The sequence below is a fragment of the Pygoscelis adeliae genome, unplaced genomic scaffold (genome assembly GCF_000699105.1).
Source record: "Pygoscelis adeliae isolate BGI_AS28 unplaced genomic scaffold, ASM69910v1 Scaffold100, whole genome shotgun sequence".
NCBI classification, from domain to species: Eukaryota; Metazoa; Chordata; class Aves; order Sphenisciformes; family Spheniscidae; genus Pygoscelis; species Pygoscelis adeliae.
The window spans coordinates 3,485,892-3,510,091 of NW_008824034.1; the positions used below are offsets into that span (position 1 = coordinate 3,485,892).

Consider the following 24,200-nt stretch of genomic DNA (forward strand, 5'->3'; position numbering starts at 1 on the left):
TAGAGACAAAACAAAAAAATAGCAAAGCTAAATATGGCAAGGAATTGTTACTTGCTTTAGAAAATACGAAGTATTAAAAACAACGAAGCCAAAAGTAAGCAAAAGTGTACTTGGAATATTAAGAAGCTTTTTAATTTTTTTTTCCAAACTCAAAATATTTCATTGAGTCCTAACTTCATTCATTTAGATATTTTAAATTTCCGTAGTCTTCAACCATAAGTTCCATCTAATTATGTCCTAAAGTGACTTGCAAAGTCATCCATAGGCATTCCTTTGGAAATAGCAAAAGAAATGCTAATATAATTTGATAATGATTATTTAAAACTGTATATGATGGGTAGAAATATCTGAAAGAGGACTTTCTAAAACCCTCAAATCTCCGAACAGATAATAACTAAAGAAGAGTAAGTGCCAGCTCATTTAATAGCAGGGCATTCAGTATATATTTCTCATACCATGACAATCCCTGTCCCCATTGTCTTTTAAGACTATGGGAAGGTTGTATCCAAAAACACAGCTCAGATGTTCTTAGGTCTTGTATTCGAAGCATTTTCATACAAAATCAACAAATTAAGTATGTTTATTACACTAATTATTTACCTCTTTTAATCTCTCTTTTTCACAGTTGCATAAGAAAGTCCCAAAAAGACAACTGTAAAGGTGATCCAGAATGGTGATCAAAAATAACTCGTTGAATTCAAAGGCTGCAGGAAACTGAAATAAAAAATTGGTAAAATTACTTTAAACTTTATTTTAAGCAGTGTAGAAAGGAAGAAACTCAGACATAAGAAATAACCAAAAGATTCAGATAAGTTTTTTTTTCTTATTTAGTGATTATTTTCAGGAAAACTCAGCAATTTCAGTAACTCCTACTGCGCTAATACATTTCACCTACATACTTCTTTATAAATACTCCTCAGAGACAAAACTTACATTCATTATGCAAGTATACTAGAATACAAACATAGAAACATTAGCTAATGTGAAACTGGTGACACAAAGCAATCCATTTTAAGGTGCTCTAACAGTATGCTGTTCTAACCCACCCCAAACTGTCTTCAACATATGCTTTATTGCTCTTGTTACAGGACAATAAATCATTTTGGAAAAAGAAAAAAAAAATATTATGACATTTAAGAGTTTTATTTCCTATTCTAACATGCAATGAATTGGATAATAGAGACTACTGCACGTACAATGTGCTTAACATATTTAAAAAGTTTCTTTCACTTTCTACCCAAGTAAGTTACTTTTCTCCATTTCACCTCTTGAGTTTACCATCAGCTATGTACAATAAGCCTTTAATCCCTCTTCTTTAATTTTGGAAAGTAAATCCTGTACATGTGAAATGAAAGAACTGTTATTCCACTGAGCACCACTAGATATTTTATTCACAATACATCAGGTATTTACCTGATACATTCTAGGAAAAAGAGTTAGAAATTTGAAAACACTCAAAATGTTTAAGATATCTTAATCTGTAGTGCTTTAAAAATCATAAAGGAAAAAATTAATGCAAACTGCATGGGCTGCTACCTATTCAGATGGAAAAGGTCCTTCTTCAAACAAATTTTATGATAAGACTACATATGGCAACTGCTTGATGTGTCAAAATAGCTTTGCATTCAGTATGACAAGGGTCTCAAACACAGATACAGAATGATTAACATTTAGGTGAAAAAAAAATTAGAAGACTAAAGGAAAATTTACGAAGTAGCATTTCTCTCATTACCATGAAAGAGAATGTTATAAGAGACTAATTTTCAGGACAAATGAAACAAATTTTGTTCATGCCCAATAAAGGAGTAAATCTTTACAGAAGTCTAAAATGCAAAGTTACAGATGCATAAGGAAGAATTTCCTGCTGTACGGAGAAATCTCAAGCCAATATTTCAGATCTGAAGAAAGCAACGGACTGGTTTCTGTTCTGTGCCACTGAAGAATACTGAAGACCTTGGCATGAGTGACTCAAGAGCTCCTTTAAATAAAAAAAAAAAGACAAGCACAGCTAGGAGGAATAACGCAGCAACTGGGACCGCGGATGAACTAGCTGATCCAGAAATTCCTCTTCAGTGTCATCTGTGATTTATGAAGGGCAAATGTTTATTCATGTTGAAAGTAAAGAGTTGAATAACACACAGTGGGTGCGCTTGTATTAAACCCAGAAAGATCTAAGTTTTAAGCAATGTTCTTTTAAAAGAAGATTGATTTAAGTCAAACATTGCAAAAACATTCTCTTTCCAAGACTTCTCAAGCTAAGATATACCAACTTTCAAATGAAAATTTTGAGTAAGGAAATTATCAATATCATGGCTCACAAAATGAACGGGAGCCTTCCTTCTTCTGACTCTGCTGTGGATTACGCACTGCTCAAGAGCACCGCGTGCTCACACTGGGTCTTCTCTCTCAAATCACTGGTTTGTTTTCAGTCACCTAGGCATTTGTTTTCATAAAACATATAGGAACTTAAGATTATCAAATTCTCTTTTTCAGTCACGTTCAAAAGTTATCACTTAGAGCACTTCCTTCTCTCTAGGAAATCATGCCAAAACTCAATTACAATACAATGATGTTAACAACACAGCTATGATTTTAAAGAAATATGAACAGAACTTGATAAGCAGGTGTGCTGAACCAAGGCAGGAGGACATTCAGTGGGTCTCAGACCTCAATCTCCTGCGTCCAGCCCAAAGCAGCAGATACAGAGAGCAAAAATAATTTGCAAAGGATCAAAATGATATTTGGAAATAACTTCGAAGACAAAGCCTCTCCTAAAGGGACTCTCTTTAACTGAAAGCACTTAATGAGCCTTGTCACATTAGGGTTCTGTGTTGTGATGGGTCCATACTAATCAGACGGATGACGACATGGCCGCTATTCCAATTCAGTGAAGCATATTCAAAATTCCATACATCAGTGGTTGCACTCCAACTAATTTATTAATAAGTGATAGCACTTTATTGAAACCCTGTCTTTGGATACAAGAGTTGTACTGTTGGAGCTGACGTATCAAGACTGTAAAGCTTCTATTACCGCTGCTGAAAAATCACTGACCTAAAAATGCTTTCCTCTGTAGTTCCAAGCCCATTAGCGTCTGTTTGAAGATTCAGGTGGAAAAATTTCCCAAATGAAAATTTACTTCTTGTCAAATCCAATAATTGTGAGAGAACACACAGGTCATTAAAATCTCCCACTTGATGCTGCTGGAGTGGTTGGAGGTTTTTGTAAAGGAGGTATTTAAAAGAATTCTCTTGTTTAAAAGTCTGATGATGCCAAGTGGCATCTGATTCAGAGACGTGGAAAATAAACTTGCTTTTTAATCAATGAACTCGTTCTGTAAAACAGTAACATTTAAAGTTGAAACACTTTGCGGAATAGTTCTTATGATCGTGGAATTGGACTGAATCAGGTTAACTCAACACTAGATATCCTAACAGAGTACACTACTGAAACTAGTGAAACATGCATCTCTGGCAACAGATGATATCCAGTAACAAACAGGATGCAACTTTCTACCAACTTTAAACATACCTTACTCCTATGTGGGTACTGTGCATGAAAGGTAGAAAGCTCCCACTTGAGCTGCAATGCTACATGCAAATTTTATAGTTTTGTTTCATTTTTAACAGGGCATCAGTATTTCATCAGATCACATGCGACCTTTCCAATTTGACATCTGCTGTTCAAAATCACCAGAATTTACTAACAGAGGAGGGAAATCACTTCACCATATGTTTTTTATTAAAATCTGGTGTCAATGTACTTCTCTCAAGTTCTCTATTACTGTATTTGTGTGTCATGAAGACCATAAAAAGCAAGGGAAAATATAAGGCTGTCAAGGATTAAATTTCATTGTCTGAAGCTACCCGGAAATTTGTATCTTAGTGGGAAGTTAGAGATTCTCTCACTGTATTAAGTCAACTGTTTTAAGTATGTAACTCTCAGAACCCGAAAGAGAAAATTTGCTTGCTTTGAGCCCATGCCCAAACCCGAGCCCTTACACCCTCCCACAGTCATTAACACTTATTTGAGCTTTGGAACATTTCACATATGTTTACCATAGATTCTAAAGCACGAAACTAGCACTGTTTTACAAGGAAGTGATCTACACAAGGATAAAATAGAATCCTGGTTTTCACAGGTCCATGTCAAGGTAATCACAATCTTCACATCTATTCTCTAGGTGTTGAAGTCAACTAAAAAATAAAAATAAGTGGGCAAGAGCTCTCCAAGAATGACGTTTTCAATTTTTTTCCTGCTGTAACATTAATGATTTTTCAATGCCACTGCTGTTCATGAATTTCAGAACAGTTTCTGGATCCAGGTTTTGAACAGATGTGGTATTGGCAAAATGTTTCACAAATTCCCCCCTCCCCCTGTTCCTTTTTTTTTTAAAAACTGTTTATAGCAAGAAATAGGAGGCAGAAAGGGAGATCACAAAAATAGAAGAGGCTGCTCTCAATTAAGGATCTCCCCAGAGGACTTTTGTTCCTACCAGGTGTTTAGAACTGCTTCTCTTTGCTATTGTTATTAGCTTTCCTCTGAGAGAGGGGCAGAATTTTTCATTTATTTTCTCCAGCCATACTAAACAGCACATTAATGCTGAAATGTAGACACACAGAAAGAGAAAGTCTTCAAGGGACTCTGGACAGGGGCCCAGTATTACAGCAGGGAACTTTCATAAAGCAACCGAGATGACTGTTTTGAATACAAGTTTTGGAAACTATGATGTAAGTTATTAAGAAGCCATGTTCCGAGAAAGAAGACTAAGGTAAGAGATCTGAAAGTGCTAGCATCATATGGAACTAGACTGTTACCCTCCTCTCTTCAAATCACATACTATACAGATTTCAGTATAATAGCTTTTACCATAAGACCACAGATCTACATTAGGCTTCAAGGAGAGGAAAAAAAAAAAGAGAGAGGAAAAAAAAGAAAAAAGGAATCAAGCACTTCTAATTTACTTGGAAATAAAGCCTTCATGTGGACAACCTATTTCAGTAACTCCATTAAAGAACAGCAATATAAAAGCTCAGAAAAATCTTAAGTTTATGCTCATGAAGGTACAAATAAGGAAAATGAAGGCTAAAGCCGTTCTATAATTTAACATATCCAGAAAAAAAATTGAAAATTTTAATATTTTGATATCTTAAATATCACTAATTCCAAAGATCTCCCCTGATTCAGAGGTAAAAGCAGTGTTGGAAGTAAGAAAACTTACCTGAAAATAGGCTTGCATGTTAGAAATGCTGTCCTGTATGCATAATGATGCCAACATTAACTTACATTTCACATTTGAGACATACGTAGAAGAACCCTCTCCTCCCCTCAGTTCACAATCAGCCTGGATTTGTGCTGTTTCTTAAGGACAATATAAATCCATATGAACATTTACTCCACCAGTGAATATGCAATGCAAATAAATTACCTCATCAATAACCCTCATTTATGTAATCAGAGAATCCTTTGAAAGCCCTATTTTAAACAGAAAGGATTCTTGGTATTTTGGTTTCAAGTCAATACTTCTACTCTAGCTCCTTGTACCTCACTTTGAGCAAAAAGTTTCCCCATGTGTGCACGGTGCAGCCATAGCACGACCAACTTCAGGAAAACAGGCTACTGCTCTGCAAAGGAACGTGTTCTCCTACATGAATTATGTTTCCCAGATCAAGACTGAGTCCTCACAGAAATACACTCTTAAGCATCTTACCTGCTTTGTCATTTGCCAGACACAGTCGATGAACTGAAGGAAAATGGGAGATCTGTCTGCATCTGCATGATCATCATCTCCGTGTCCTACTCGCTGAAAGTCAAAACAAGATTTTCATTTCAGTCTAGTGTATTTACAGTACCATCCCAACACTTTAAAGCTGAGTAACTCTTAAATACGTTCCAATCGTGAACAAGACAAGCAAATCTTCCATAATGCTAACCTGTATTTTTCAACTACTAAAAACGCAACCCAATATTCACTTATGGACATGCCTTTGCAGAGCTGTGCCATTGTTTCCCCATCTTTCACTGCACAGCCATTTATTTCTACCAGTGGGTCAAACCAGTAGTTATTTACTAAGACTGTACTGAAACAATGATTATTCCATATCCACCTGCCATAACTACATGTCATTTCTCCTAAACCATCTTAGAGTCAGAGCCCACAAAATGTCATAATAATTTATGTCTTAATTCTCCACTAGCCCATGTGTTAAATAAACAGTTCAACCTTAAATCAGAGTAATGGTTCCAGCAATTTTACCTTCTAGACACCTTAGTTGTTTTCCTTGTTTCTCCATTCATAAGATTGTTCAAGATGAAGCAATGTGTTACAATCCCTCTTCCTCATAAAAAAGTCATGTGAATTTTTTTAACCATTACGTTCAAAGCACTTAATTCTTATTTACTTCATATTATACCTCACACACAGATTTCCTGTTAAAAATGAACAGGTCACAATTCTCTGACACACTCACACCATTAAAAGAAGGACACCAGAGATAACAACTAAAACGCAGCAGAGTACTGTGAGAAAACATGCTATTCAAAATAAAAGCACTGAAGGTGACAAATTGCGCACTAAATCTTTCAGCTTACCATTGCAAATCGGTGTCCAAAACTTATCCATTCTTTCTCTATAAGAACTTCAAACCCCTTGATAGTTCTGTAATAGCTGTCCAGCATAAGCATAGCTAGGGCAGTAAGCTGTGCAGTTCGATCCCAGCCATCACTGCAATGTACCACTACAGATGTTTTACCGGATTCAATTTTATCTGCAATTCTTACTGCTCCAGCAAGAAGCATCTTAAATAAACAAAAATAAATAAACAAGCATATTAAATACTAACCAAAACTCTATCAAAAAAAGTATTAGAATTTTATACTCTTAAGGTTAATATTTTTTAAAATTTCCAATTGATTAATCATCTGGATGACCTTGCTTTACATTAGAGATTTCCAAATGGTGGTATGCATACTCCTAGAGGTACAAAAACTGTGTGCACCCTGTTGTCCAGGAGAAAGTTCTTACCAGCTCTCCATTATTAGTAGCACATAGCAAAAGAACCTGGGAATCCCTTCTCTAAATTAAATCTGAAATTCAGTATCATGATGAAAAGACACAAATACCGTAACCTATTCCAAAGGCTGAAAGTTCAATGTTTTCGAAGTTCATTTTCACAGTAATCAGTCACTCTTTCTTCCTCAGCTTTCAGTTCTCAACTACTAAGTTTAGAGAAAGGGACAAACTATCCAGCTAATCTGAATCAAAACACAACCCAAACAAACCCAGAAACCCCTGGCTGGGAGCCTGTGCCTATTTGTTGGTGCCTGAAGTATACATTATATTCAACCCATGAGCAGACCATGGATTCAGAAGCATGCTGGAGAGCAAAGGATAGGGATGGCACAGAACTGAGATCACCTATGTGAACTTGTTATTCTTCTCCCCCACAAAAAAAAACCCTCTCCTGTTCTCTTATGCCGCTCTGTAGTTTTTCAAAAACTTGAATAATCTCTCTCCTGTGAAGATTTGTCTCTGTAACATGACCTATCATGGCACTGAAAAATATGTGAAAAAAAACAGCCACTAGAATAGGACCACAGGAGAAATTCCTGTTCTGCATTCCAACATCAGAAAATAGAATCTTGCAAAATACTTGCATTTTTCCCTTCCTAGGCATGTAAAAACATTTTCTGGGAAGTAGGAAAGCCAGCATCCACTGGAGAAGCTGTGCACGAGACCAGTCTGCAAAGCTATTTCAAGAGCCATGCTTTAGAGACAATTTTTGTTGATTATATCTTTCATTGATCGCATCTTTTATGGTAAAACTGAAGGATGCCAGGATGGAGATACCAGGAAACAATACAAAAGCTTCTATGGGAGAATAGAGCTTGTGGTCTGAACTAGTTAATTGTCAATTACTTCAGTTACAAAGCTCTACTGCACTAAAAAAGTGCAAACATTAAACCAGTTTGCTCTTCAATAAAAGCAGAAAACTCATCTATGTAATAGACAGGTATGCAATAGCTTGCTCTAAATCGTCCTAAAGAGAACACAGATGCCTCTGAAGGAGTACAGCTGAAAATAAAAGGATAGAACAGATACAGGCAATAAGCAGAGAATGGGAGACAGAAAACAGTTACTATTAATTCAGTAAATATCTGTGGAGTAGGTGAAACATTTTTTCTACTTTGGACAAAAGCCTTTAGAAAACAGCTTCCTCCACAAACTATTATTATTCTTTATAGATGTTTCAAAACTTAGCAACCATCACAGCCCTATTTCAGTTAGGGCTCCTAATGAATAACTGGCTTTGGATTGGTTTAGAAAATGAGAATTGGTTTAAAAATAATTAATAGCACAAGTTCTACCCTGAAAGACAGAAAATACCCTGGAGGGCATGAGGAAACATCCGGGGTGTGCAAAGAGCACCAAGTGAGTCTACTCCTGTTGTTACTACTGTCTTCACACACACAGAATGGTATTGGTGCCTCCCCAGACACTCCTGGACCATCTTCAAAGTGCTGTGGGTGCCCAGTGCTAGGAAGGTGAATTTCCAGTAATGCATCGCATTAAACTGGGACACAACCACACTGGTCTGAGCCCAGAAAACAGAAGATGCGTTAGAGTAAAGCTGTGGATTTGTTAATTGCTATTACAAGCCAAATCAAATAGGCAAAGAAAGCAAGCAATTCTTGGATAAAAGCACAGGGAGATACTATCAACACTGTTAACACAGGAATGGCAGCTTTTAAGAAATCAGGCCGCAGTTTGTGCTGTCAATACTGTAACGTGAAGTATCACGTAAGGGACAGATTCATGAAGAATGTTACATGTGTGTCAACTCTTTAAAATAATGTAAATGAAATTTCAAATTGCTATGCTCTTGTCACCTGTGCAACAGTGGTATCAAGGTCCATTTCTGACACCGTCTAAGCCCAGGAACCCCACTGAAGTCAATGTCAATGAAAGGTGACCACTGGCCCAAACAACTCCACTTTTAAAAATAGGCTACTGTATTTAAGGACAGGCTGATAAGAAAAGGTTTCCAGATACTCAGATTCCCAAAGCTGTTTGAAATAGTCCAACTTCAAGACAAGAAAATTAAACTGTTCCCAAAAGACCATTGAATTTGTTTAATTCTTAATTTAAATGTTTGCTCCCTCTACTGGTTCTCCTGCAGCAGTTAGCAAGCACTAGTTAATAGAAGAGTAAAACTAATGAACAATCCCAAACATGTTTTGCATGAGTGACATTTGAGCCAGTTGCTAATAAAACAAATTCCACTCCATCCATATTCATCATAAACAAGGGAGTGAATGTGGTAATGAAATTATCTATTCTAAAAGCATTTCAGAGGTTAGTGAAACAGACTGTAAAACTGAGTATGGTAGTGATTTATTTTAATATTATGTTAAATAATAGAGCAGATTATAACCGAGTAGAGCACTGACTATAAACAGCCCATGAAAACGTAGGTACCCGACACACGAACACTAACATCGCATTGAAGGAGGGAAGGATGAGAAAGACTGTAGAATTTACAGTCAAGTCCTTTTGGCAGTTGTTCAAATATAATCTGAAGTTCCCAGGGCATTCTTCCAAAAAGCAGGGATAACCCTGGACTGCTCACAAACATTTCCTCTCAAGAAAATAAAACATTGTCCAACACTAAATACGATACTGTGCTATCAGGAATTAACTCATTACCTACCGATACATAAAACTGAAAGTACAAAGTTATTATGGAATGCTTAAAATGCTATGTTCTAAGCGACCATTTAAAAATTAAGCTTTTTTACAACATTATCCTGATCAAAGCAACATGCTTAAATCTAGACGTTATTTAGTAATATTTTCAGAAATGCAAGTTAAAAACATGGTTTAAAAATACAATTGATTTTCCACATCAAAAGTATTTTACCCTTATATATTCCAGCCAATGTGTGGAGTCCACATTTGATAACCACCGAGTCTCATCAATAGTAGGATAAACTATTTCTTTAAGTTTACGCAGGGATTCTCTCATTACGTGTATATTATGAATTTCCAGGAAGACCAGCTCTGCATTTGGGTAGGCACTTTCACTTTCATATCCTCCACCTTTTGCCTGTCATTCAAAAAGCAAAAACAGACGAAGAAAACAACATGTACAGGACTTCAGTATGAGGTTGAGAGGGTTATTTTGGTCAGGTTTCAGGATTTTCTGAAACAAAGGATTATTTTAGCACTAATAAAAATATATTTTTGGCTTTTGCTTTTCTAAGAAGCACTAGGGTAATTTTTTTAAGGTGAAAGAAATTCGAATTGTAATAGGCTACATTTGATAATACATTCATATACCTTCCCCTTTTCACTACTGAAACCTGTGGTCTTCTGTGGGCTTTACTGCATCATTTCTCAGCTATGTCTTCATGCTGCCTTCAGTTCCTGCCGGCCTTTCCAAAATGCTACAAGCAACTTACCTTCCTTCCCATGCCCTCTTTAGAGACCCTTTTTTCTCCCTTTTCAACAGCAGGTTCTCCTCATCCTCATCTCTTACTCAATCTTCAGCCTTGTAATAAAGATAGAACTACTAACGCTAGTTATGATACCAACCTACCTTGTTTGTGTCTGCAACACTATTCTGTCTGGCATCAAAGATGATAAGTTTATGTGACTGAGCATTGGCATCCATTATAGTCTGCAAATATTTTTCATCTTCTTTGCAACGCTTATCATTTGGGCCTACTGATGGCTGACTGCATCGTGTTATTGTTGCTTGGCTCTCAGGATGAATCCAGGATAACACCTGGAATAAAAGAAAATTATTTTAGTTTATTATACTACTATAAAAGCAGCAGGCCAGAGTGCAATTAGACAATCACACTGCCTACATGGAATTATTTCCTGGCAAATGAACAAATGCAAATTTAAGGACAAGCTGATGCAAAACCATATTGAAGCACACTAGCACTGCTCATCCCAAATCTGAGCTTGAAATACAAAGTGATTCTAAACATCTTAGCTTTTATTTCTAATAAAAACTAAGCCGGCTACTGCATCTTACTAATTAGAAAAAAAAGAACAATGGAGGAAGAAAAACTGCTTCCATGTGGAAGTCTATGGACCTGTACACTACCTTGCTAAGCAGATCTACAGCATGAAAACTGTCACCATATAACATATTTGAAGGGGTTCTTATGCTACCTGCAAAACCTGTCTATTCTCAAGAAAACCACTATGGCTGTAACACATTCCACACCAAATCAGAACACAAGTTCATATGTGAATTAGCATCAGATACCATTGTGGCTTAGAAGTGTTAACTCCAAACAAAAATTTATTAGACGACACAATAACCAAGCAATTAGACTCACATTTGAGTTGCTCTCTTCAGTTCTAAACCCATCAAGCCTACTTCTTTTTTCTTTGCCCCCCCCCCCCCCCTTTCAGAATGTTTGCCCCCCCCCCCCCCACTTTCAGAAAGGGAGCTGGCCCACTGTTATTTAAAAAAAAGCCTAAAAGAACTCAGATAATTTCTTATGAGCTACAAATTTGTAGAGCACTTATATCTCCTCGTAAAAGTTTCACTTACTGGAACTCTGCCTTTTGCTCTAAACGCTGCCACTTTTGAGAGGTCATCATCCTTTACACTGGTTGGCACAACAAGAACAGCAGGGTATGTATCACAAAGCTCATAGGTGCTGTTAACTTTGGATATTTTCCAACTCTCATTGGGCAAGCCCTGTACGAAAGCAAAACATTTTTGTATTTTTCAGGTTAGACCTTTACATATCTGAGTTTGGGGTGATGAAAATTTTTATATGCTACGTTCTTTTTTAAAAAAAGTGTGCCCACATTTTTCTTTTAAATAAGCTCTAAACTTCAGGACTTCATATTGAACCATAAACCAAAATACTGAAAGTCTTTCCTATTTATTATCTTTAAAACTGATAGGCAAAATAACTATTTGAATAGGCTGCACACTCAGGTAAAAAGTGAACATATAGTGAAATAAAAATGCTTTTGCAACTAAGAAACTGTAGATTTACAATGACAAAGTATGGTTACTCTTCTGTTTAACGCTGCTTATTCAAAACCAAATTTTTATAAAGCCTCTATTTTCTAGAAACAGCACTTGGAAAATGTGGATTTAAGAATGCATGTTAAGATAGACCAATTTGCTCAAGTACTCAGCACCTGTTATCTCCATCAACTTTAGCAGGGGCTCAGCACTCTCAAAGTCAGGCCACTTGCATCTTATTATCTAAACATGAGATCTAGGCAGACTCTGTATGTAGCTAGAGCTGAAAATTTCGAGTTTTCTTGAATATTTTTTACTTGTTTAAATGGCTCCAGGGGAGATGGAGAAAAAAAAAATACACCAAGTACTTATATAACTTACCTGCCTCTTATATTCTGCCATTGGATCATATACTTTCCAGCCATTGACAGCAAACTTTTCTTTATAGCTGAATGCAAAAAGAGGCTAAAGACAACAAAGCAAAGGCATACATTACTGTCTGATGGGCTGTATGCACAATAAGCTCCAAAACAGTGAACCTTCTAATATTTCAAATGTAACACTTCTAAAACTCTTTAACAGCAGACGTAAAACCTTCAGTCAAGACTGGACAACACTGTGCTACAAAGAAAATGAAAGACAGTTTTCTCCTTCAAGTACATACTATATAATTAACAAAATCAAGATTGGAAACAGTCAGAGAGTTGAAGTTACTTGCCTGTGATCATGCAACACATCAATGGCAGAGCCAGGATGAAGAAACTGGTCTCCTACCTCCTGACCAGTTCCTTACCCATACAAGCAAATGAAATAGCATTCTGCAGCTAACTAATAGTAAGACTAATTGTACCTATTTGTTGTTTTAGACAGAACTTCTAGACTGAATTATCTACTGCAGAAAATAAAGGTCAATACATACATATTTTTAATCAGCAACATTAGGCAAAAATAGATCTCAAGGGTTATGTACAAATTAACTAATTTCACCGATAGCAGGACATAGCATAATGTTTTACGAATTAATGCAAAAAGGAAACAGGGTCAGAGTAGCTTGCCTGCTACAAACATTTCAATGTTTGTTATACAGCCCTTGTATTTCCCCACCTACACTTTCCAGAAAGAGGTGAGCCAGTGACAGCCTTCTCTACATCTTAAGACTTACCAGCCCATTAGAAACAGGAAATGCGCGTGTTACAAGGTTTTCAAAAATCTCCAATCTGTTCTGTTCTTCCTGTTTATAGGCCAGCCGCAAATTTCTCATATCCTGTCAAAAATAAGTTACACTATTGTACTCTATGATAAATTAAAAAAAAACCAAAACAGTTATAAGAAATTTGATTGAAGGAAGGCATATATGTAGCACTAAGTCACTGACATCATCTAACCCGCATTAGAACAGAGTTCTGCAAGTGTTCGTATCAGATGACTAGGATCGTCATTAGAGTTGCTAGATATCATAAAAATAGTGACTTTTTCCTTTGAATTCACTCTTGAGACAAAAGGCAGAAGTGTTTAAGACTGCAAGTATCATAAGAGGAATTGAAATATATTATCTAAACGAAGCAGGGTTCAAATACAGGGAACTGATCAGACAGAAAAATAGCACGTGTGCATGCAGATTCCTCTTACAGAAAAATGAAGTGAAAATACTTCAATATGAATAAATCTCTACCATGCCATACCTTGCAAACTATTTCTATACCACACGAGTTGTCTCCATGGCTCTGTACTCCAATTTTTTCAACTCTACTTATGACTCCAAGGGGAACATCAACAACAAAAGGTGGATCCTGAAATTTGTATATAAAACAAATGAATTTTGTTACATTAGGAGGAACACAAACTAATATTATTCATGTATGTTTCATTAGAGTCAACTATAATTCCTGTTTAATAGACTGCTGTGGAACATCATACTTCACTTACCCCAGATTTGTCACTTTCTGAAATCTACTTCAGCAACATTCCTACCTGAAACAATATGCAGATAGATAGCAAAGTCTTACCCTTTCAACACTTTTGATATACATTCTGAAGTCCGTCACTGTTAGTGTACCACTGACTGCTCCCATAAATGGACAGATATACATAACATCTTTAGCTGGAAAACAGACCAATTAAAGCTTTGTTTTACTATTATAGACATTTGTTCCATAAAACTCTATTTCCATTTAAAAATAGCAAGATTTTTGCAGTTCCGTAAGATTTTGATGCTTGACCTCTATAGGAAAGCCTACTCTTCACAAGCTGTCAGGACTGAAAGAGCTGTCTTTATCTCAACAATGAAAACAATCAAATTCCTCAGTCCCACTGCTGCTCAGCAACTACTGAGCAACTGGGGCTGGGCTCAGCTAGCCCTGGCTGCGGTAAGGGCAGGCAGGTAACAAAGCACCCTGCTGGTATTCTTAGCTGCAGGCGGCTCTGGTCCCTGCCCTGAGGTGTGAAGCACCCACACTCACCTCAGAGAGAGAGCATCTGAATGGGCAATTACTGATGTGCACGCAACTGACCTCCAAGTAATTCAGTTGCGTACCCATATCTTCATTTTCACTTTTATTTGAAAGAGCTAGTATTCTTTTCTAGCCAAGTACTGTACTGCTAACACAGAGCTTGCCATCACAGACCAAAGTGAAATAAATCTCATTAAGAACTGGAAACTAAGTTTTCCATAACTTCATCTTCTTTGCTATCACAATTTTGAACCTTTTGAATCTATAAAGTATCCTTGGCATCCCCAAGCAAAAATACAACCCATACACCTATATGGAACAAACTAACCCCGGAAAAAAATTGATTTATCTATATGGAGCAAGTCATCCTCTGGAACTGATTTCTCCTTCCTACATTTGGATTTAAAAGACAAAGGAAAGAAATCCACATCAAATCAGCTAATCTAAAGTGGCATTAAATTAAAATAACAAAAGTCAAAAGGAAATAATATTTGTTTTTAAATAAACAAACTAGTGATTTAATAGTATTCAGTGTAGTACTCAATAGTATGCTTACCAGTAACTTTGATTGATTCTCCAGGAAAAAGTGGAGCCTCTTCCATCTGTGCTAGTTTGTTTCCATCCCACAGTGCCTGGCAGAAATCCAAAACCATGAGTAAATCTCACTTTCCATCTGTACCACATCAATACATTTTGATGCAAAGTGCTTTTACTACTGGAACACAAGAAGTGTATCTTTTTTTACAAGGCACAACTGTATTAAACAGTACCATAGTGAAAAAAACCCAAACAAACACAAAACTCGGTATTATAAATATTACACAGAGATACATGTTAGTAACATATTAGTAATAAAGCATTTATGCAACAATTAGTTTCACATGCTAGCTACATATAGCATACAAAAATACGAACAATAAGATCAGCCCAAATTTATAATTAATAATGTTAGTCTTTTGCTAAATGCAGGTATTGTTTTGGGTATTTTATCTACTTGAGAACATTTTAAAGCTCATATTACATTTTTTTCTATTCTTAATGTTGTTTATTTAACATTTGAGTATTTTCATCTGAGCAAATTATATGGCAGAAGCTTTATTTATTTAACATTTTAATTTTGTATTTTTGATAGCAAGAAGTCAGAAGCACCCCACGATACTCTTTTTCAATCAATACCCTTACTGAGAGTGCCACAGGTTATGGAGGAGGTCCATTACAGGAATTTTGGATCCAGAAGGTCAGATTAAGAATGAAGTAATAATGAAATATAGAAGAACAATTAGCAATTTTAAAATAAGGGCTAGTTCCATAAATTTTCATTTAGGTAAATGGCTTCATTCCTGAATGATACAAGATTGATCCTTTGGGTCCTTCATTGGCAGCTAAGATTTACAATGTACTAAAGATTTTAATTAAGAATAAAAGGGTTGGCGGGACTTTTAAGGACCACTTGAGAAAGTGATCTCTCTCGGGTCAACATGATGTCATAGTAAGGTTTCAATTTTTTACATCCTGAAGTGAGAATAAATATAATGGGCTATGTTACAGTAAACAAATAACTCTTCCCTTGTATTACAGCTCTGATCCACATACAAATAATTGGTAGGATCTGTCTGCCTCCAAACAAACTACCCCAAGCCCTCATTGATAAATAATTTCTAAAGATATTTAAATTGATCTCTGGCTTTAGATTTTCTTGGAAACTAACAGAATTTTGTATTCAGCACCCAATCACAAAAGATGTGTAGAGAATTAGCCAATACTTACAAACTCAGAAGGACAGATGTGCTCTGTCAGATAGGGTCTTACATGCAGTATTACATTTTAGACTACATGACATTACACGAAAACCCTACCTAGCACATAGCCGGTTAACACACTAAATGCTTTCGATGGATTCTCTTGCATAAGAAATGTATGTATTGTACAAGTACTAATATATAGTACCTTGCTACACAGTTAATGAATGAAAGATGAGTAAAACTTGCCACCTGATCAGGTTCTGCTTCAGAATGATAGCCATTGTGTCCATCCTGAATCTCCTGCATTGCATGAGGCAGCAGTAGGGCAAGAGAGAAGTAACAGGAAAAAACATGCAGACAACAAGTGAAAGGACAGAATCTTTTCTTTTTTGCTTCCCTTTTTTTTTCTTTCCTTAAAAAGACAGCATATACTTTAACTCCAGTTTAGCTATTCAAAATCTTCCACTCCTGGCACAAACTACTTTCCACAGAAAGGAATCCAAGCTAGTAGCACGATGCTTTTAATGTTATTTGGCACAACACAAAATAAAAAATTTAATCCCTTTTTCACAAAAGAGTCAGTGCTGGTAGATAAGAACATAAAAGTATGTACTGTCTTTTTAAGACAAACAATCTTATAGTGAAGAAAATGAATTCAAAGTATGCCACATGCTTATCAATAGAAGAAATTGAGTACAGCTTGCAATGGTAGCATTAGGGGAAAACTCATGCAATCTTTCAAGAAAAAATAGGTCGACATCAAATAGAAGTATCTAGACAATTTAAAAAATGCTTTACTGTGTAAAACATGTTTTAATTGAACTTTCAGTTTTATGGCTTCACATATTTTTCCAGAAACTTCTGTGTTGTTGCTGGAAAACCTAGTCAGTAGCTTTACAGAACCTAAAATTACTCCTCATAGCAAAATATGCAAACAATTCACATTTTTATGTTAATTTGTTTTTGCATCATATTGGCAGCAAATCCTGAATATTAATTAAATCTCTTTAATAAACATAAGGTCCCTATGCACTCCAGAGAGAAGCAAAGATGTCATAGGGTCATATGAAGTAACTGTTTTATTACGTTGAGCCAAAACTGTTCTTCCACCTTCTTTCTTTATTAACTGGAGAGAAGCTGTGTTCATGACAGTCTATTATTCCCAGTTCACATGCAAAGAACTTCTCACTTGATAGACTGTAAAACCAGCATCAGTCTAAACTTACAAATGTTTGCTAAAGTCAATTTTTCTTTTTACAGTATTTCTACAGAACCCTCAAAAAAGAAAAACTTAGAAGAAGAACTTCAGATATCTTCAGGTAATCTGAAGTCTACAACAGCTGAAAAAGTTACAATTAATTAAAAAACCCTTTCAAATTATAAAGGACTCCTAACATTTATGTATTGGTGGAATTCTATTAAATAGAAATTACTTAAATTTCAGACCATAAAAATGTTGTTTCTGAAATTAAAGCAAAGTAGATATTGCAGTCTCTGGAGGAAAACCAGAAGGACGACCAGCAAATACACCAGAAGATTTTAAATAAATGAAAGAGAGAGAAGCACAGCAGATCATTCAATGACCAAAGCCTTTACAAAGAACTATGAAAAACTGAATGAAAACAATCACTTTTTGTTACTCAACTCAGACCAATTATTTCAAGAGCTATCTATTTAAAAAAAAAAAGATCAACTTGTGGATTTGTGTGATTGGACTAAACACATCATTTTCAAATATGTAAACAACGGATGAGAAAAAGAAATCATTCAGACTTCATCTCTTGGCTTGAGACTGAACAAGAGGTCTTTGTTCGAATAAAAGTGTTAGACACATTTCACGAACAATGTCAGAACGCTATCCAGATCATTTCTCGCTCCATAAATGTTACTAAGAGAGGGACAAGAAAACAAGGCATGCCCTTTTTATATCTCTCCAGTGAACAATGGGCAAGACCTAGTCTCAAAATTATCATTAAAAAGATGCAGGTCATTGCACTAGTGTCTAACTTCAAACCTAACTTTTAATCCTACTACAGGGTGGTAACAATTAAGGTAAAACATGTACAAAGGCAAGCATGAATTGGTATCTTATTTAAACAGGATAGACAAAGACGTAACACTTGTACCACTAATATTCTTTAGCATAGATAACACGTTAGAGGTGCTAATACAGTACTCTGTAGTCCGAAGCATGTAAGCCTCAGTTGCAAGCATCCGTTTTGTCAAAATTAATGTAATAAAACTGAAGTTAGTATTGCACATTCATAACAAAATTTAAAAATACTGCTCTCCTACACATTGAGTTTTATTGCTCACGAAAACATTGTAATGTATATAAAGCATTTCTATGGCAAAGAAGCTGTTGCACTGCATAGCAAAATGATCTGACTGGTTCATAAAAACCATTAATGAAGAAGAACGCTTGACACACCAAGATCTCACACAGCACAAAAGACAAACAGGTAGGAGGCCGTTTTACTGCTAGCCAAAGGTAATCTTACCCGTATAACAGGCCTCCTGTACACCTGTTAGTTAAAATATAAAATGTTATCCAACAAAACACACAGATTTGATTTGTTAAAGATATTATACCTTACTTCATCAGATTTTCAGAACAACTCTACTTCCAAACATTTTAATTATAGACTGATTTTGAAAGAACAAAACAAAACTATGCAGATCTAGTAGCTCTCATTTGAAGAAGTGTTTTGGTCTAAAAACAATCTAGCCACTTCGTTTTGGTGATGTAGCAAATGCCAAGCTGTTTTGAAACATTCATTCCTAATCACCCTTTTATCCAGCTACATGTGCTGCTGTGAAAAGAGAAGGAAGAGCCTGGTAATCCTTATAGGTGGAAGACAATAAGCCTGCAATAACAGCCATGCGGTATAACCACCATATCTTTTAGATTCAAATGGCAAAACAAGGATAGCGACAACTCTTCTCAACTTATTTCTGAAGGTGTCTATGTTTGGCTACTACAATCTAAGCAATTTTCATTTATATGAACCCCTCATTCAAGGATACTCTCCAGGCACAGAGTGTGTCACAGAAGACATACGCAGCAGAGTTCAAACTCAGAGTGAGAGCATGTTGCTGTAGGGTTTAGCAAGCAAGAGCTCGCTCAGTGCTCTCCAGGTTTGACGATTCCATTTGCAGGCCCTTTGCTTCCGTCTGATTTCCCCCTCCCCTAAATTACATTCTGGTAAGGTAAGTTACACAGAGTAACGTGAGTAACACCATTCGATACAAGAATTGATATATTTACCTGTTTTTGCAAACATTGATTGAAACATTAAAAAACGGATGAAAGAAAGAATAAAGCAGTGAGTTCCTGGTAAATCCAGCAGAAAGCAACAGAACTGCCTTGCCTGACCAGTTCCAGAGGCAAACACACACATCTGGCCCTACCTGAAGTTTGAGTTGTTGTAAGATAGTCTCTAAATACAGCAATTCGAGGCAACCAAAGGTAACGAAGACCCAGAAAATAGATCAGCGTGCATCAAAAGGGAAAGATGTCTCAAAGGAAAACAATTATAAATGGGCATTATCTTTTTACATGTGAATTCCATCGTAACAATGAATAAACCCAGCCTCTCAGTGGTACTGACTAAGCAACTAAGTGTACCACTGAACTTCTGCAGAAACTAAGTGCAAAGCAAACCCTCTCCTAAAGCATAGATGCCACTTCACAAGACACTGGTTCTGAACGTAACTGAAGATATTCTAGGATAAAAAATTCCATGATGTTATAGACACATATGGGATTTCAAATCACAGCAATGCAATGATGCCAAATACAATTTATACACAAAATTTCTGAATACCACCAGGCTTAATTTTTTTTCTTTCATTTCTAAGAAACAGAGAATGAAGTAGAATTTTAATTAGGCCTTAAAAGACTTATTCCTGTTAAATAATATCCAAGATGAGTTTGGTATAAAGAAGGAGGTTATTTAGAATTTAAAAGTGCCCTTTATTCCAGAGGAATGCGTTCTAACTCAGAGATAAACTGAACACCAAGCTTACACACTTGGATTTTACTGAAATGAAGTCCTTGATCTACAGGCCAAATACAACATAGACAGCTGTAATGCAAGGTTTCCCACAATGTTTTATCAAAGATGCTAGCCTTGACCTGAAGTAAGCATTTGCAATTCAGCTGCCATAGTACGAAAGAGCTATACTTTTTTATGAGTATAAGCTGCTGACTGTGCCAATAGTGTGAAACTCTGTGAGGTGAATTTTTAAGTAGACTACGGTCAAAAACATTTTGTGGATTCACCTTCAGGCTTGGGCTGAATCTGACCTGCTGTCACAGAATCTAAAATACGCTGTTTCTGGACAACAAACTTTTTAATCACAGAGCATATCAGAAAATAATTTAAAACCTAGTTAAAAACAAAAAAAGATAAAACCTTCATTCGGCCATTTTGCATGAAGACCATGAAACTGTTTCAAATCTAGGAAGAAAAAAGGATCTAGATAGCAGCAGCCTGGGTTTCTTAAAGGGACTTGAAACACAGGTGACTTTTGTCAATTTGTAAGAGCAGGAAAACTGCATACGCTCCACTCTTGATAGGTCAGTTGGCGGGCTGCATATAGGAAACGGCAAATGAGCATGAAAGAATAGGGGTAAAAAAGTGTAATGGAACCTATCAGGTAAACCATACTGTGCAATCATTACCGTAGTGACAAAAACGTTGCTGAGAGGGAGTGAAAGAGGTGATTTGTTTGTTTGTTTGATGTTAAATTCTCTGTCTCTGGTGAAACCCCATGAAAAATGATAGTCATTTATGTTCTTTGCATGGTAACAAAGACATATGCATTTATTTTTTGTGAAATCTGGAAAGCTCAGTTCTGTACTCTGAATGACACACACTAGAAACAATTTCAACCTGTAACTATTAATCTACTTTACGATTTTTTTTTAATGTAGCAATCAAAAGAAAAGACAACTCACTTTTGGCGTTTTATTCAAAACATTGACTTTTAATTTTCCTTTCACCTCTCTCTTAATTTTTATTCTGTAGAGTTCAATGCTACTATTCAAAATATGGAGGAAAACACAAAGCAGATTCAAGAGACTCCTACGCATAATGAGATGTTTCTAGTTCTGAAACATTCAGCGATCACTTAAGTACTCACCACCTGATAATCAAGGTAGCAAGGACTTTCCTGATCATTCACTCTTCTATCTTAAACAAATCAATGCATTCATTCACTCTTCTATCTTAAACAAATCAATGCATTCCTCGAGTCACTTACCCTGTAGTCTCTGGACACACCTTCCGATGGGACAGACCCTGAAATCTGACTAGAAATGGTTGCAGCTATCAGCTGTTTGCACCATTCCACATGGGATCCAGTTGGGCTACAAAAACAGAATATTTCAAATTATTTAGCAGTAATTCAAAATGTACATTGAGAATAGCGTAGCAACTGAGCACACCCAGAACACAAGACCATAGATGATCACTAACATCATAAAAATTAGCTTGCTTTGTGGGCAGAATGCAACTATTTCGCGGATCAAATTAGGGAAAAGAATTTTACTAGATCTTATCAGAGATGTGGAGCTGTCAGTAGGTTAAAAGCAAGGTTAGGGTCCTACGAACTTATAGAAATGTTGGTTTCCTTATCCAGTGTAATTTTTTTCATCATTAATCTTTTTTTTTCTTAAAGCCATCCATGGAATGAATTTCGTCAAGTAGTAGGAAACTCCTTACACTTTCCTTATTATTATTTCCTGATTATTCAGTAAATCTTCAAAATTAAATTACTCTATACTAGTATTTAAAAATTTAAACTATGCTAGTGTTGTATTCTATATTAATATTAAATGTAGAAAATATATGTTTTCTAAAGGGTAACTTCTAGTTAGCCATATTTTTTCCTATTCATAAAATAATCTCTGAATAATCTTCAGGACGGGCCTTCCCATGCCACAGCAAGGAATTTTGCAGTGTAGGGTGTTTGTAAGAACCCTAGAGACAGCAGCATCGCACTAAATCCCAGATGATGCGTTTTGAGCACAGTAGCCTGAACTAGTGCTGCTTACAAATAACGTAGTATTGAGAGTGAGAAGCAATTACAGTTTGGTGCCAGCCACTTTGAAGTGCGCTAGGTCTCCTTCAAAACATGCCAGTACCTCATGAAGGGCTGGGAATGCCAGAGGGAACTGTTCCCTGAGTGCCGCGGCAGCCTCAGCTGATGCCTTAGATAACTGCCATTTCTTCAAACAGTTCAGTTGGGCTCTTCTACAGATTTAATGCTTATTCGGAAGTCAAATAAAGAAAGAAAATTTTAATCCATTTTTAAAATTCACTCATGAACTAACTTTGGATTCTGTGAGTATCCCGTGACATTGAAGTGAATAACTACATACGCATACCCAGCACCCAACAGGGGCACCACAACTTGGACATAAAGAGGGTGGGATAATGGCATAAGATGCCCAATTACTACTTAACTAGAGGTCTTTTCTCACATTAACTCTGCTAGGATAGGTAGACATAAGGTGAAGATGCATGCAACAACTTCATACCTGAAATGAAAGCTCTTTCAGAACTTTTCTGATAGATTTTAGTAGCTTTCTCCCCACCCACAAAATTCTATACAGTACTAGATGACAAAATGTTGTTTTGCAACTAAAACACATCTATGATACTCCTGCTTGAACAATGAAGATAACTCTCAGGTTAGTGTTGAACTCGAGTCCAGATTCACTTAGAGAAACTCTTAAGTTTTGTAAAAGAGTGCACAAGCTAAACCCTACGGTAATCCTTTTCTGATCTCATTTATTTCTCCTTCTCTCACGTCTCTTAATTTTTAGTGCACCTTTTTAGGGTTTGCCTAAGTTCGTTTCCAAATAAGCATTTACTTGTTAATTAAGAAAAGGATTTATTTTTCTATGGCTTATCTTCACCGGGAATCACTACATCAACAAAGTTAACAGCAGCAGGAAAACAAATGTGAATGCAGGTCCATCTCCTACAGTCTGTGTCTCAGGGTGTATCAGTGTACCACAGGATGCTGATCATACCGATGTGACTTGTCACCATCTGTCAAGTGGGACACACCAGTACACGTCTTTTCATTCTGCCTCATCTGAGGTCACGCACATTAGCGTAGCCTGGTACAACCGTACTGGCAAATAAATAAATTATATGACAAACGGACATTATAACTTTTCCAGGGTAGAACAAGATTAGCGGAAGAAAGAAAGATGAAAACTAAGATAAGAAAGTGCATTAAGGAACACAAAGATGTAAGTTGCAGTGATAGAAAATGGACATTTGATTTCCACCTTCACTAGAACGATGTAAAACTCCAGGTTTCTCCTAGCAGAAAAGAGAGAGAATATGGAGACTGGAATCTGGCACTGATTTTTAAACAGTCTTTTTTTTTATTTTTCATCTGGGTGAAATCTCCGTTAGTTTCTACTCCTTATTTAAGGATTTTTAAATTAAGCTCTGAAGTCTCCCTCCAGCTGCAAACTCCTAAAAGAAGGAATTTCTCTGCCAGCGACTGCTGAACTAGACGCAGTAACACCTGGCGTCAAGCTCCTGCGTACCCACCTCTGGCGAAACCCACCAACCTGCAGCCAGCCCAGGATCTGCCACCGGCCGCCGCCGAGACACAAAGCCACCACGCACGCCTACAGACAAACGGACACACCGGGACACACACACACACACAAAATACCGCTTTGGGACAGTTACACCTCTGCAGGTGAAATACGCACTCGCGTGAAAAAAATATCGCGAATAAAGACTTAAAATCTGAGAACGGTCTCACTTGAGTTTGCAGAGATGAGAAGCTACGCACTGCCCAAAACAACCCCGGGCCAAAATCCCGCGGGCAGCCTCAGCCTTCGCAAAACCGGTGACGTTAACGACGAAAATCACACAACCGCAAGCAGGAAACTTTGACAACAGCCGGTTCCCTGGCTGAGGAAAATCTGCCGCTAGCCCGCGCGGTTACACAAAAATAACCCCCCCAGA

The 24,200-nt window shown here is 36.6% G+C and overlaps 1 protein-coding gene across 3 annotated transcripts in view; it reads right to left on the reverse strand.

Annotated features, from left to right (window-relative positions):
- Positions 1-21,562, reverse strand: part of MTMR1 (myotubularin related protein 1) — a 44,905-nt gene extending 23,343 nt beyond the window's left edge. The window contains exons 1-13 of one of the 3 annotated variants that reach the window (XM_009331051.1): positions 21,463-21,524; positions 18,696-18,719; positions 15,009-15,084; positions 14,009-14,103; positions 13,685-13,792; positions 13,165-13,266; positions 12,384-12,467; positions 11,574-11,723; positions 10,599-10,787; positions 9,921-10,106; positions 6,592-6,798; positions 5,711-5,803; positions 601-714 (exon numbers count right to left, since the gene is read on the reverse strand). In XM_009331051.1, coding sequence (XP_009329326.1) covers positions 601-714; positions 5,711-5,803; positions 6,592-6,798; positions 9,921-10,106; positions 10,599-10,787; positions 11,574-11,723; positions 12,384-12,467; positions 13,165-13,266; positions 13,685-13,792; positions 14,009-14,103; positions 15,009-15,054 — 1,374 coding nt within the window. In that variant the 5' untranslated portion in view covers positions 15,055-15,084; positions 18,696-18,719; positions 21,463-21,524. Of the gene's footprint in view, positions 1-600; positions 715-5,710; positions 5,804-6,591; positions 6,799-9,920; positions 10,107-10,598; positions 10,788-11,573; positions 11,724-12,383; positions 12,468-13,164; positions 13,267-13,684; positions 13,793-14,008; positions 14,104-15,008; positions 15,085-18,695; positions 18,720-21,462 lie in introns of those variants that run through there. The other 2 variants (XM_009331067.1, XM_009331059.1) reach the window with 2 other exon arrangements.
- Between the last annotated feature and the right edge of the window lie 2,638 nt (positions 21,563-24,200).